Source organism: Bombina bombina, chromosome 1 (assembly GCF_027579735.1).
Source record: "Bombina bombina isolate aBomBom1 chromosome 1, aBomBom1.pri, whole genome shotgun sequence".
NCBI classification, from domain to species: Eukaryota; Metazoa; Chordata; class Amphibia; order Anura; family Bombinatoridae; genus Bombina; species Bombina bombina.
The window spans coordinates 1,570,041,930-1,570,056,710 of record NC_069499.1 but is presented as its reverse complement, the minus strand read 5'-3'; the positions used below and the strand labels follow the sequence as shown (position 1 = coordinate 1,570,056,710).

Here is a 14,781-nt window from a genome sequence, read left to right as displayed (position 1 = left end):
AGTAAAGAGAGAGGGGTTAATACACTTGTCACCCACAGCTCAGCACCCGCATGCAGCCTTATTACTAAATGTAAGTTACCCATAAACAACGTTGGGAAAATGACCTTTTCCTGCCTAGTAAGGGGAAAAAAGGACACGTTATTCCGGCACTCGTAGGAAACTAAACATGAAGTCATTAAAATGGCTACTTACCTGCTCCATAATAGTGTGTAACTTCTTCAGATTTACAGGGTTTATTACATTCAACATACACAGAAGGGTAAAAGCCAAAGGACATATGGAGAATAAAAAACAGAGGATCTGAGCCTGTGACTAGCGAGCATTTGGTACTTACCCCTTATCGAAGAACGATGTGTGCCCTTGATGTGAGTACTTTATGCTACTGTTGTTCAGTATAGTGCCGTTATTCAGGTTTGATGGGACGTAGGATTTTCTTAAGGCCTGGTCCTTAGCAAAGTTCCTGCAAGCCACTAGTTTAGATTCTAAGGCCTGAGAGGGAGAATGACAAGGAAGGACATGGAATTGTGAGATCTACTAGTAGAGGGCAGACACAATCTATAGACTTACAAGAGGCTGTAACAGAAAATATTAGTAAAACAAATATATTGTAAATTTGTATTAGCTATTTTGATCCATTTTTCCTAAATTTAAGTCCAGACTTTCTGGGAGTTGTAAAAAAACTACAGCTTTTATATTTAAATTACTGGAAAGTGCATTGTAAAGAATTTCATGACGTATAATGAAACATTTTATGGGGATAACATTTTTGAGTTGAATGTTTCTTTAAGATTAATTAAAGAGAAGGGAACTCATTTTAAGTACCCTGCATTAAAAGAAGAGGAAGATCATCATTCCTTAGTGTAATTACACAACCATAAAATGACCACTGATTGCAATAAGAGCTCTGTTAGTTGCTTCTCTGGAGAGCACCTGTTTGTCTACTAAATCTAGAGCTGTTATTCTGTGAGGTTATTGGTATTTTATACACTTGCTTAAACTTCTCACTCACAGTGGCTATTTTATGTAGATCAAGGGACTTTTACATAATTACTTTCTACTTTGTGTTTCTCTATTCCTTACTAACCTCTGTGAGTGGTAACAGATCATTAGGCATTTATGGTAATACAAAAACTGTACTGAACTGTTTAGACACACAGCCACACTTATTATAAGCAGATCCTGGAATAGTAACAGACTAAAAGAGATGTTAATTCGGGAAGAAATTGTCCTCCAAACCATTCTGTAAAAATGATGAAAAATGTTGAAATATTACCCTTTCAACATTTATATTATCATTATTATGTATTATTGAGGAATTGCTGAGTTCCTGAATTCCAGGCACATGTACTGCACATTATATTTTATTGTATTTGGTTAAAGGGACAGTCTACACCATAGTCATCTTAAAGTCTTACCTTAGATTAAGCTGCAAAAAGCCTCCTGCAAACCTTTCTATATCATGCAGCAGGAACGGTAAAACCACTTTACAATGGATGCCAAGCTGTGCCCAATCTGGGAGGCAAACAGCATCCAATTACAAAAGGCTCACTAGTTGGATTCAGCAGACTGTCAATGGTATTCAGCAGAGGGCCTAGATGCAGCCCATATCTTGATGTCATCAGTGGGCGGAGCTTGGCAGCTATTTCAGTGGCCAGAAACAATATTCCTTTTAAAATAACTTTTTTACAGTTACTGATGCACGATATAGAAATGGTGCAGGATGCCATTTGCAGCTTAATCTAATGTAAGACTAAGATGACTAAAGTGTAGACTGTCTCTTTAAGATATTATTTAACTGTTTTAACACTTTAGCTTAAAAGAACACAGACACAGCTAATTTAGCTGATAATTAATAACTCCCATGGTGCTCTCGGTGATGCACTAAAGACAAAGAATCTATTTTTCAAGCACAGAACCCTCCAACTTATGTTTTTATTTGCAATCAATAGTACTGTATTGTTCCTATTATCAACCATTGGGGCAGCTGATGCTGGATGTTTAATTACGTATTATAAATATGTAATATTTACAGTTCAGCCGATACCTGAACAATCCGTCTACAGACACTGTGGGTCTGAAAACGATTAACAATGTGACATAACGGGCGAAGGTTCTTTCAAGTCTTGAAAGCATAATCCTTTAGTGATTTAATTTGAATGGCACAAGTTATAAAGAAATACAGAATGTAGTGGCCCAATATTAGAAATGTTCCATACGGCTTTTTTGTGTCACTTTAAGTGCAGCTTCCAAGTAACGTTGTAACAACCAGGAACCGTAACAAAATGGTGATGTAGGGTATGAAAGAAATACACATCGCTATAAATGAGATTGCTCAGATGCACTATATAGAGGGGTACTTACACCAACTTTTTTTAGCAGGTCCCCCACAATGTTAAGTGCTGATATCCTGGCGGACGGTGTGAGGGGTGTGGTACCAAAACCGTTGGGAATCCCTAGAGAAGAACAAGACAAAGATTTACCCAGCTTTATTAACATTTAATACAAAAATACAGATTCCACTAGTGCTCTCGTAGCTTTACACCATCTCACAAAGGGAAAATTATCCATCTTTCTAATTCTGTTTTTATATATTTGTTTTAATCTTTGTGTTTATTAAGCAGCAAAAGATTTCTGACTCTGATTTCCCAGCTGCTGCCACCTACTGTATTAAGGGAAGGGGTGGGGGGGGGGGAAATCACACATAAGTGTGCGCTCTCTGCAATGTATTCTACAGATCTTACGCAGCATCTCATAGCTGTAAGATCGCTTCTGTCGATTTTTTTTTTTAAAAAAAGCTTCACTCCTGGGACAGGAGGCAGAAAAAAGATGAGTGACTTTAACAGGTAATGTTTGGATTTTCAGACACTTTCTTAAACCGCCACCAACTGTAATTCAAATTGTCAAATGCACGGAATCTTTTTGTCCCATTAAAGAACACAACGTCATTAATAAGAACGAGCACAAGTTACAAAGCAGACAGCAGTAAATCTGCTATAGACAAAAGCTCAGCCTGGACCCATATAAAGAATGTAGAGAAGGAGCCAATCCTGCTAACGTTTTACTTGTGGCTCTCGGGGTCTTGGATTGCTTTGTACAAAGCTAAACATAACTACTCCATTAATATTTTGGCTGCCAGCCCTAGCTCACTCTAATGCGGCATCTAAGCAGCTGTTACGCACTATCCTGCATGCAGGCATCACACCAACCTTTAGGAGAGGTAAAGCCGTTTTCTGAAATTTTGCCCACAGGTGTGGCAGGTAGTGAGAGAGATGCTTGAACCGCAGAATCCATCTTCTCACAGTCCAAGGTGGGGGAGCTGGGTGCAGACTTCCTCGTTCCATCTGTCTGTCTTTCTCGTACGGCTAATTCTTGTCGCAAGTCTTAAGAAAAACACAAATAACTTGTATGAGCGTACATCTAAAAGGAAATACATATCAAATCTACCTATATCTTTTAAAAATGCTTCACTGTAAAAGTCATACATGTGCTGCACATAAGCGGCCTTGACAGACCTGCAGGGATGGTGAAAATGATATAAAATACCTTTTTCCTGCAAAGGGAGGAAAAACCACCACCACTAAATACCAAGTATCACCCCAAGTGACTGGCTCTACTAACGTACATGCACTCTGCTCAGATAACGCAGGAGCGGTCAGCATTTTACACAAAATCCTTCAGTCTGCTAATGGCAAAACTGACAGAATTATAAACTAGGCAGGTGTCTGGGCGTATTCGAAGAGAATTAAAGCCATATTATATAAAAACAATATTTATAAAATAAACAGTAAGAAATAAAATAGTTATTCTAACTACAATTTTTTTCCTGCAATGTATCCAACACATTTTGCCCCCACACCAGAGGGCAGCACAGATAGTCAGATGCCTACCACCCCCTAGAGTGCAATTAGAGCACACTTTTTTATTATTATACTTTATTTATAAAGCGCCAACATATTCCCCAGCGCTATCCATGGGCACAATTCATTTAAATAAAATAAAACTTGCATTATAGCCTGTGCCCTTTATAGAAGGGATGAAAAATACTTATAAGCTGCTTTAAAATAGTATCTCTTATGGAGGGAATAAAGGGACAGAAAATCCCTCCGTTGTATAAATCATAAATAGCAAAACACAAGCATAAAAAACACATAATTGTACATTTTCCCACATTCCCTCTTCTCTCCCAGCTGATCTATTTATAGTGATATCCCATATGCATCAGTAAGGGTGTACCATAAGTGCACGAGTCAGGAAATAACAGATGAGCGTATATATATTTAGAAACAAGCATGTGATATGATTGTGTAGCACACCCAGAGGCGTGAGCAGGGAAACTGATGTATGATTAATTGCTGGGTCACGAAATCTCACCTCTCGCTTCATCCTTTAATCTCTGCACAGAAACCAATAACGACTCCTTTTCATCCAGCTCACTCTCTAGGAAGGCATTCCTCTCAATTGCCTGATTCAACCTTTGTTCAAAGTCTTCCAGGGACACTATTGTTGCTCTAAAAAAGAAGATGATAAACATTAAAGGGACATTCCGGGCAAAATTTAAATGTACATAGATGAATTACATCTTTAAATAGAAATATATTTGCAAAATACATGTATTGGCAAAAATGCTTCTAGTAAAAGTTACTAGTAACATTTTCCCTGCACGTGCATGTGAAGCATAGCTAGATATTCTCAGTGCACAAGCATTTAAAATATTACAGCTGCTCAGAACTCCAGTGGGGACTGTATCATGTCAGCAATTAACAAATTGAGTCATTACCAGATGGTACAAGCACCTTAGGGCTCACTGTGCAAGTATTGTGTTTAAAATGCTGGTGCACGGTGCAAACTTAAATACACCTTTGAAACAGCTAAATATATATTACAAAAATGCAAGCAGAAAAAAAAGAAATCTTACATGTAGGTTAGAAGTTGTACAGAAGACGTACACCTGGCTCACATGCGCTAAAATATTACAACTAATAAATGACATTTGTTACAAATGCTGAATATGATCGCAGGTAGCAGCATTTAACTATTTGTGGTGCCAAAGTTACTAGTGCGCAAATCCAAATCTGTGTGTTGTATTTTGATACTAATAAAGTTGTTGTCAAGAAGAGCAAAATGCTGCCCATACCTAATAAACGCTGACATCCAGCTACTTTCTTGCCTGCATGTATTTATCATGATTGCAAGTAGAGTGCTCCTGCAATGCTGCATCAGGCGGCACAAGAGCTTTCTTGTACAATGATAGCCCCTATTCTAACAAATAATAAAATGTACTCTAATAATTTAATATATATCTAACCAATACACATTAATCATGGTGCTCATTCACATATAAAAGACAAGTCAAGCTTTTATCACAACATAATCTTTCATTTACAGCAAGTGGTTCTTTGTAAGAGATTCACAAGGACTCATCCCTTGCAGATCTGCAGTGTAGATTAAGATCGCTTTTGAAAACAGAATGGATGAAAAGAGCAAAGCCACAACCCCCGCTCATAGAGAGATTATCATTAATGCGACTGACCAGTGTGACATTGGTTTCAGGTGCTAGTTAGGCCTCTAGATGGATCACAAAATTATTTTATGGTGAAGGGTTCCTCCCTTTATCACCTGTTTTGTGACCAGAATGCATAGCATCAAACAAGACAGTAAATTTAGATGAATTGTATCAGCTATAATACTTAAAGGGACAGTCAACTCAAAAATGTTATTGTTTAAAAAGATAAATACTCAGACTTATGTTGTGAGTGTTTTATTCTCTGCTTGTAAATGTTTGAAGTTATTTCAATAAATCTTTTTCAAAACTCAAAAAAAAAAAAAAAAGAAAAGATAAATACTCCCTTTATTACCCATTCCCCAGTTTTGCATAACCAACAGTTATATTAATACACTTTTTACCTCTGTGATTACCTTGTATCTAAGCCTCTGCAGACTGTCCCTTATCACATGGCTATTTATTATCTATTGACTTGCATTTTAGCTAATTACTCATAAAGAACTCCACGGGCATGAGCACAATGTTATCTATATGGCCTTTATGAACTAGCAGTCTCCTGTTGTGAAAAGCAAATAAAAAAGCATGTTAGAAGAGGCTGTCTGTAGTGACTTAGAAACAGGCAGAAATGTAGAGGTTTGAATGTTATAAAGTATATTAATATAACAATGTTGGTTGTGCAAAGCTGGGGAATGGTTAGTAAAGGTGTTATCTATCTTTTTAAACAATAAAAATTCTATTGTAGACTGGCCCTTTAAGACGACACAGATTACTGTCATTTTATTGTATGCTAATCATTAGAACTTATTTATTGCCACTGAAAGATGACAACACTTTATAATCAGATATGCAGTGGAATTACCAGAGGGGAGAAAAACATCAGACATTATAATTCGCTTTGTTTAGTCTATTTAATTTATCATTTCACAATTATTTATTGTGGGGTTTGTATACAAGTTTTACCCTTTGCTCAGAGTAATGTATTGCAGCTGGAAGGTGAGGGGTTAATAAATAAATGCATAAGGATGGATGCAGATCCCATATCTGGAGTAGTTTAGTGATGCGTACAGATTATTACTAAAGCTTGTTCATCCGTGCAAGAGACTAACAGAGGCAAACAGTGAGGTGTGAGGGATGTATAATTGTTGTCTGTGGCACACCCTGCTACTGAGAACTATTTACATACAACACACAGGGCTGAGACACAGAGCAACAGCTCAGGTATACAGACTGCTTTCATCTGCCTGCTGAGAATTTCTAAATCAATGATTAACAGAAAAAAATTATAAATTATTACAGAGTCAACACCTCTCCCCCAACTCAGGATGGAGGGTGAAGTATTCAGACGACATCACTTGATTGTATGGGGTCCTCTAACCAGAAGAGGTGAGGAGCATCTTGTGTTACAGCTCCCTGATGGTACGGGGTCCTCTAACCAGAAGAGGTGAGGAGCATCTTGTGTTACAGATCCCTGATGGTATGGGGTCCTCTAACCTAACCAGAAGAGGTGAGGAGCATCTTGTGTTACAGCTCCCTGATGGTATGGGGTCCTCTAACCAGAAGAGGTGAGGAGCATCTTGTTTTACAGCTCCCTGATGGTATGGGGTCCTCTAACCAGAAGAGGTGAGGAGCATCTTGTTTTACGGTTCCCGTATGGTATGGGGTCCTCTAACCAGAAGAGGTGAGGAGCATCTTGTTTTACGGTTCCCGTATGGTATGGGGTCCTCTAACCAGAAGAGGTGAGGAGCATCTTGTGTTACAGCTCCCTGATGGTATGGTGTCCTCTAACCAGAAGAGGTGAGGAGCATCTTGTGTCACAGCTCCCTGATGGTATAGGGTCCTCTAACCAGAAGAGGTGAGGAGCATCTTGTGTTACAGCTCCCTGATGGTATGGGGTCCTCTAACCAGAAGAGGTGAGGAGCATCTTGTTTTACAGCTCCCTGATGGTATGGGTTCCTCTAACCAGAAGAGGTGAGGAGCATCTTGTGTTACAGCTCCCTGATGGTATAGGGTCCTCTAACCAGAAGAGGTGAGGAGCATCTTGTGTTACAGCTCCCTGATGGTATAGGGTCCTCTAACCAGAAGAGGTGAGGAGCATCTTGTTTTACAGCTCCCTGATGGTATAGGGTCCTCTAACCAGAAGAGGTGAGGAGCATCTTGTGTTACAGCTCCCTGATGGTATGGGGTCCTCTAACCAGACGAGGTGAGGAGCATCTTGTTTTACAGCTCCCTGATGGTATGGGGTCCTCTAACCAGAAGAGGTGAAGAGCATCTTGTGTTACAGCTCCCTGATGGTATGGGGTCCTCTAACCAGAAGAGGTGAGGAGCATCTTGTGTTACAGCTCCCTGATGGTATGGGGTCCTCTAACCAGAAGAGGTGAGGAGCATCTTGTGTTACAGCTCCCTGATGGTATAGGGTCCTCTAACCAGAAGAGGCGAGGAGCATCTTGTGTTACAGCTCCCTGATGGTATGGGGTCCTCTAACCAGAAGAGGTGAGGAGCATCTTGTGTTACAGCTCCCTGATGGTATGGGGTCCTCTAACCAGAAGAGGTGAGGAGCATCTTGTGTTACAACTCCCTGATGGTATGGGGTCCTCTAACCAGAAGAGGTGAGGAGCATCTTGTGTTACAGCTCCCTGATGGTATGGGGTCCTCTAACCAGAAGAGGTGAGGAGCATCTTGTGTTACAACTCCCTGATGGTATGGGGTCCTCTAACCAGAAGAGGTGAATAACCTCTTGTTTTACAGCTCCCTGATGGTATGGGGTCCTCTAACCAGAAGAGGTGAGGGGCACCTTGTTTTACAGCTCCCTGATGGTATGGGGTCCTCAAACCAGAAGAGGTGAGGAGCACCTTGTGTTACAGCTCCCTGATGGTATGGGGTCCTCTAACCAGAAGAGGTGAATAACCTCTTGTTTTACAGCTCCCTGTGCCATACACAAACTAGTTATGTGCCTGGGAATCCAGTTTAAATGGCCAGCATACTCCAAAAATATCTTTTGTTGAAAAGGAGGGATGTATGATTAGGAGCCAGCCCATTTCTGGAGCATTATATGGCAGCACTTTAGCAAGAATGTTATCTATTTGCAAGAGCACTAGAGGGCAGCACTATTTACTGCCATGTAGTGCTCCACACAACTATGTAGCGATCTCATCAACAAAGAATTTCATGGAAACAAAGCAAATTTGACAGAAATAAATTTGAAACTTTTTCACAAAAGAAAATGTTTGCGTTTCATGTCACTTTAAGCATGATGTATACGTTTCCAATGTTTGCTCACAATATTGACATTTGCATTATATTTTGTTACCATTTGTCATGATACACTCATGAGGAGTACTGTAGTTAATACCTGGAATAGCTACTCAGCAGAGGTAGTATGGTGTCTCACCATTGCCAGGGTTAATCTGAAATGTTCTTTGTGTAACATCTCTGTTTGTTAAAGAATGCAGTGATCTAAAGACCCCCCTCCTCCTGGTGCCTGCTATCTCTTAGTACTGTAGGGTTAAGGACTTGCAAGGGGTGTTTAGGTGATTGTAAATTATCACAAGGGCTGTAGTCTTAGCAAGAGACTGAGATATAATTGAATGTTACAGAAAAATTACTCAGAACTAGATATCTATACAATTGAGTTGTGCTTCTTAAACAAATACTGTTAATTATTTGAAATATGATCATAGACAGGTTTATGTATGGTGTTTGCTATTTTCGGAGAGGGGGGTAGCGTAGTTAGTCAGAGAAATTACTGCACAGGCGGTCAGGACTCACCGTTTGGCACGTTCCAAGTCATCGTTTGCTTGCTCCAGTTCCCGCACATATTTATTCAGCTGATCCTTAATCCCCCGAGTTCGGCCAAGCTCATCTTCTAGCAGTGAAACCTGCTTATAACTTTGTGAATATTGATGTTCAAGTTTCTCCTGTGAGAGAATAAGAGAACAATTCAGGTCAGGCACATTCAGATACGTCTTGATTCTCAGCTATACAAATGCATTGCTCATGTATTAATCAGGGATTATACAAGAAATCTAAAGACCATTTTGCTATTAAATACCTAATGGGGTCACACATGCATCTTCATATAGAGGAATATTATTCTACCATATAATTATAAAACATATCTGTGTTTCTCGTTGTCCTGGGTTTTCATTTCTGTGGGTATACTGGTCCTGTGTGTTTACAAAGAATATTTAAAAGGAAAATAAAAGTATATTTTATCTAGAGATATTTGGCCAAGGATGATGTATACACATAGAATCTTAAATTGTTGTTTGTTAAAAATCAGTTATGTAGGCTCAGGGGCGTGCACGTGTCTGAAGCGCTATACTTAATACATTTACAACAGCGCTAGATGGCAGCTACCTAAGTATCCTCTTACAATGAGCACCATGAGAAAGAAGCACATTTTAAAATTTTATACTAGAGGGCCATTGGAAATTTTTATAAATTGTACGCTTTGTCTGAATCATAACAAAATAACAACACAGGCTGATTTAGCGTATCATTAATAATGACTGAAACAACTTACACTGCATGAGTCACAAATCAGCCTGAACCTTTAACTGCAGAAAATTATTTTAACTATCCAACTGGGCAGAATGTATCTCTTGTGCTAAAGTAAAATGCTGTACTGCTGTAAGCACATGGTGCATTAGAACGTAAAACTCTCGCTATCCCACACCAACTGGGCAGAATGTATCTCTTGTGCTAATGTAAAATGCTGTACTGTGTGAGCACATGGTGCATTAGAACGTAGAACTCTCGCTATCCCACACCAACTGGGCAGAATGTATCTCTTGTGCTAAAGTAAAATGCTGTACTGCTGTGAGCACATGGTGCATTAGAACAGAGAACTCTCGCTATCCCACACCAACTGGGCAGAATGTATCTCTTGTGCTAAAGTAAAATGCTGTACTGCTGTAAGCACATGGTGCATTAGAACAGAGAACTCTCGCTATCCCACACCAACTGGGCAGAATGTATCTCTTGTGCTAAAGTAAAATGCTGTACTGTGTGAGCACATGGTGCATTAGAACGTAGAACTCTCGCTATCCCACACCAACTGGGCAGAATGTATCTCTTGTGCTAAAGTAAAATGCTGTACTGCTGTGAGCACATGGTGCATTAGAACAGAGAACTCTCGCTATCCCACACCAACTGGGCAGAATGTATCTCTTGTGCTAAAGTAAAATGCTGTACTGCTGTGAGCACATGGTGCATTAGAACGTAGAACTCTCGCTATCCCACACCAACTGGGCAGAATGTATATCTTGTGCTAAAGTAAAATGCTGTACTGCTGTGAGCACATGGTGCATTAGAACAGAGAACTCTCGCTATCCCACACCAACTGGGCAGAATGTATCTCTTGTGCTAAAGTAAAATGCTGTACTGCTGTGAGCACATGGTGCATTAGAACGTAGAACTCTCGCTATCCCACACCAACTGGGCAGAATGTATATCTTGTGCTAAAGTAAAATGCTGCACTGCTGTGAGCACATGGTGCATTAGAACTCTCGCTATCCCACACCAACTGGGCAGAATGTATATCTTGTGCTAAAGTAAAATGCTGTACTGCTGTGAGCACATGGTGCATTAGAACAGAGAACTCTCGCTATCCCACACCAACTGGGCAGAATGTATCTCTTGTGCTAAAGTAAAATGCTGTACTGCTGTAAGCACATGGTGCATTAGAACAGAGAACTCTCGCTATCCCACACCAACTGGGCAGAATGTATATCTTGTGCTAAAGTAAAATGCTGTACTGCTGTGAGCACATGGTGCATTAGAACGTAAAACTCTCGCTATCCCACACCAACTGGGCAGAATGTATCTCTTGTGCTAAAGTAAAATGCTGTACTGCTGTGAGCACATGGTGCATTAGAACGTAAAACTCTCGCTATCCCACACCAACTGGGCAGAATGTATCTCTTGTGCTAAAGTAAAATGCTGTACTGCTGTGAGCACATGGTGCATTAGAACGTAAAACTCTCGCTATCCCACACCAACTGGGCAGAATGTATCTCTTGTGCTAAAGTAAAATGCTGTACTGCTGTAAGCACATGGTGCATTAGAACGTAGAACTCTCGCTATCCCACACCAACTGGGCAGAATGTATCTCTTGTGCTAAAGTAAAATGCTGTACTGTGTGAGCACATGGTGCATTAGAACAGAGAACTCTCACTATCCCACACCAACTGGGCAGAATGTATCTCTTGTGCTAAAGTAAAATGCTGTACTGCTGTGAGCACATGGTGTATTAGAACGTAGAACTCTCGCTATCCCACACCAACTGGGCAGAATGAATCTCTTGTGCTAAAGTAAAATGCTGTACTGCTGTGAGCACATGGTGCATTAGAACGTAGAACTCTCGCTATCCCACACCAACTGGGCAGAATGTATCTCTTGTGCTAAAGTAAAATGCTGTACTGCTGTGAGCACATGGTGCATTAGAACAGAGAACTCTCGCTATCCCACACCAACTGGGCAGAATGTATCTCTTGTGCTAAAGTAAAATGCTGTACTGCTGTAAGCACATGGTGCATTAGAACAGAGAACTCTCGCTATCCCACACCAACTGGGCAGAATGTATCTCTTGTGCTAAAGTAAAATGCTGTACTGCTGTGAGCACATGGTGCATTAGAACTCTCACTATCCCACACCAACTGGGCAGAATGTATATCTTGTGCTAAAGTAAAATGCTGTACTGATGTGAGCACATGGTGCATTAGAACAGAGAACTCTCGCTATCCCACACCAACTGGGCAGAATGTATCTCTTGTGCTAAAGTAAAATGCTGCACTGCTGTGAGCACATGGTGCATTAGAACATAGAACTCTCGCTAACCCACACCTACTGGGCAGAATGTATCTCTTGTGCTAAAGTAAAATGCTGTACTGCTGTAAGCACATGGTGCATTAGAACAGAGAACTCTCGCTATCCCACACCAACTGGGCAGAATGTATCTCTTGTGCTAAAGTAAAATGCTGTACTGCTGTAAGCACATGGTGCATTAGAACAGAGAACTCTCGCTATCCCACACCAACTGGGCAGAATGTATCTCTTGTGCTAAAGTAAAATGCTGTACTGCTGTAAGCACATGGTGCATTAGAACAGAGAACTCTCGCTATCCCACACCAACTGGGCAGAATGTATCTCTTGTGCTAAAGTAAAATGCTGTACTGCTGTGAGCACATGGTGCATTAGAACGTAGAACTCTCGCTATAACACACCAACTGGGCAGAATGTATCTCTTGTGCTAAAGTAAAATGCTGTACTGCTGTGAGCACATGGTGCATTAGAACAGAGAACTCTCGCTATCCCACACCAACTGGGCAGAATGTATCTCTTGTGCTAAAGTAAAATGCTGTACTGCTGTGAGCACATGGTGCATTAGAACGTAGAACTCTCGCTATCCCACACCAACTGGGCAGAATGTATCTCTTGTGCTAAAGTAAAATGCTGCACTGCTGTGAGCACATGGTGCATTAGAACTCTCGCTATCCCACACCAACTGGGCAGAATGTATCTCTTGTGCTAAAGTAAAATGCTGTACTGCTGTGAGCACATGGTGCATTAGAACAGAGAACTCTCGCTTTCCCACACCAACTGGGCAGAATGTATCTCTTGTGCTAAAGTAAAATGCTGTACTGCTGTGAGCACATGGTGCATTAGAACGTAGAACTCTCGCTATCCCACACCAACTGGGCAGAATGTATCTCTTGTGCTAAAGTAAAATGCTGTACTGCTGTAAGCACATGGTGCATTAGAACAGAGAACTCTCGCTATCCCACACCAACTGGGCAGAATGTATCTCTTGTGCTAAAGTAAAATGCTGTACTGTGTGAGCACATGGTGCATTACAACAGAGAACTCTCGCTATCCCACACCAACTGGGCAGAATGTATCTCTTGTGCTAAAGTAAAATGCTGTACTGTGTGAGCACATGGTGCATTAGAACAGAGAACTCTCGCTATCCCACACCAACTGGGCAGAATGTATCTCTTGTGCTAAAGTAAAATGCTGTACTGCTGTGAGCACATGGTGCATTAGAACGTAGAACTCTCGCTATCCCACACCAACTGGGCAGAATGTATCTCTTGTGCTAAAGTAAAATGCTGTACTGCTGTGAGCACATGGTGCATTAGAACGTAGAACTCTCACTATCCCACACCAACTGGGCAGAATGTATCTCTTGTGCTAAAGTAAAATGCTGTACTGCTGTGAGCACATGGTGCATTAGAACTCTCGCTATCCCACACCAACTGGGCAGAATGTATATCTTGTGCTAAAGTAAAATGCTGTACTGCTGTGAGCACATGGTGCATTAGAACAGAGAACTCTCGCTATCCCACACCAACTGGGCAGAATGTATCTCTTGTGCTAAAGTAAAATGCTGTACTGCTGTAAGCACATGGTGCATTAGAACAGAGAACTCTCGCTATCCCACACCAACTGGGCAGAATGTATATCTTGTGCTAAAGTAAAATGCTGTACTGCTGTGAGCACATGGTGCATTAGAACGTAAAACTCTCGCTATCCCACACCAACTGGGCAGAATGTATCTCTTGTGCTAAAGTAAAATGCTGTACTGCTGTGAGCACATGGTGCATTAGAACGTAAAACTCTCGCTATCCCACACCAACTGGGCAGAATGTATCTCTTGTGCTAAAGTAAAATGCTGTACTGCTGTGAGCACATGGTGCATTAGAACGTAAAACTCTCGCTATCCCACACCAACTGGGCAGAATGTATCTCTTGTGCTAAAGTAAAATGCTGTACTGCTGTAAGCACATGGTGCATTAGAACGTAGAACTCTCGCTATCCCACACCAACTGGGCAGAATGTATCTCTTGTGCTAAAGTAAAATGCTGTACTGTGTGAGCACATGGTGCATTAGAACAGAGAACTCTCACTATCCCACACCAACTGGGCAGAATGTATCTCTTGTGCTAAAGTAAAATGCTGTACTGCTGTGAGCACATGGTGCATTAGAACGTAGAACTCTCGCTATCCCACACCAACTGGGCAGAATGAATCTCTTGTGCTAAAGTAAAATGCTGTACTGCTGTGAGCACATGGTGCATTAGAACGTAGAACTCTCGCTATCCCACACCAACTGGGCAGAATGTATCTCTTGTGCTAAAGTAAAATGCTGTACTGCTGTGAGCACATGGTGCATTAGAACAGAGAACTCTCGCTATCCCACACCAACTGGGCAGAATGTATCTCTTGTGCTAAAGTAAAATGCTGTACTGCTGTGAGCACATGGTGCATTAGAACAGAGA

The 14,781-nt window shown here is 40.9% G+C and overlaps 1 protein-coding gene across 3 annotated transcripts in view; it reads right to left on the bottom strand.

The window, feature by feature from the left end:
* Window positions 1-14,781, bottom strand: part of NDEL1 (nudE neurodevelopment protein 1 like 1) — a 94,449-nt gene that overhangs the window by 36,761 nt on the left and 42,907 nt on the right. For 2 of the 3 annotated variants that reach the window (XM_053709878.1, XM_053709869.1), the window contains exons 4-8: window positions 9,269-9,417; window positions 4,372-4,508; window positions 3,207-3,380; window positions 2,362-2,453; window positions 335-489 (exon numbers count right to left, since the gene is read on the bottom strand). In XM_053709878.1, coding sequence (XP_053565853.1) covers window positions 335-489; window positions 2,362-2,453; window positions 3,207-3,380; window positions 4,372-4,508; window positions 9,269-9,417 — 707 coding nt within the window. Of the gene's footprint in view, window positions 1-79; window positions 115-334; window positions 490-2,361; window positions 2,454-3,206; window positions 3,381-4,371; window positions 4,509-9,268; window positions 9,418-14,781 lie in introns of all 3 variants that reach the window. The other variant, XM_053709860.1, reaches the window with a different exon arrangement.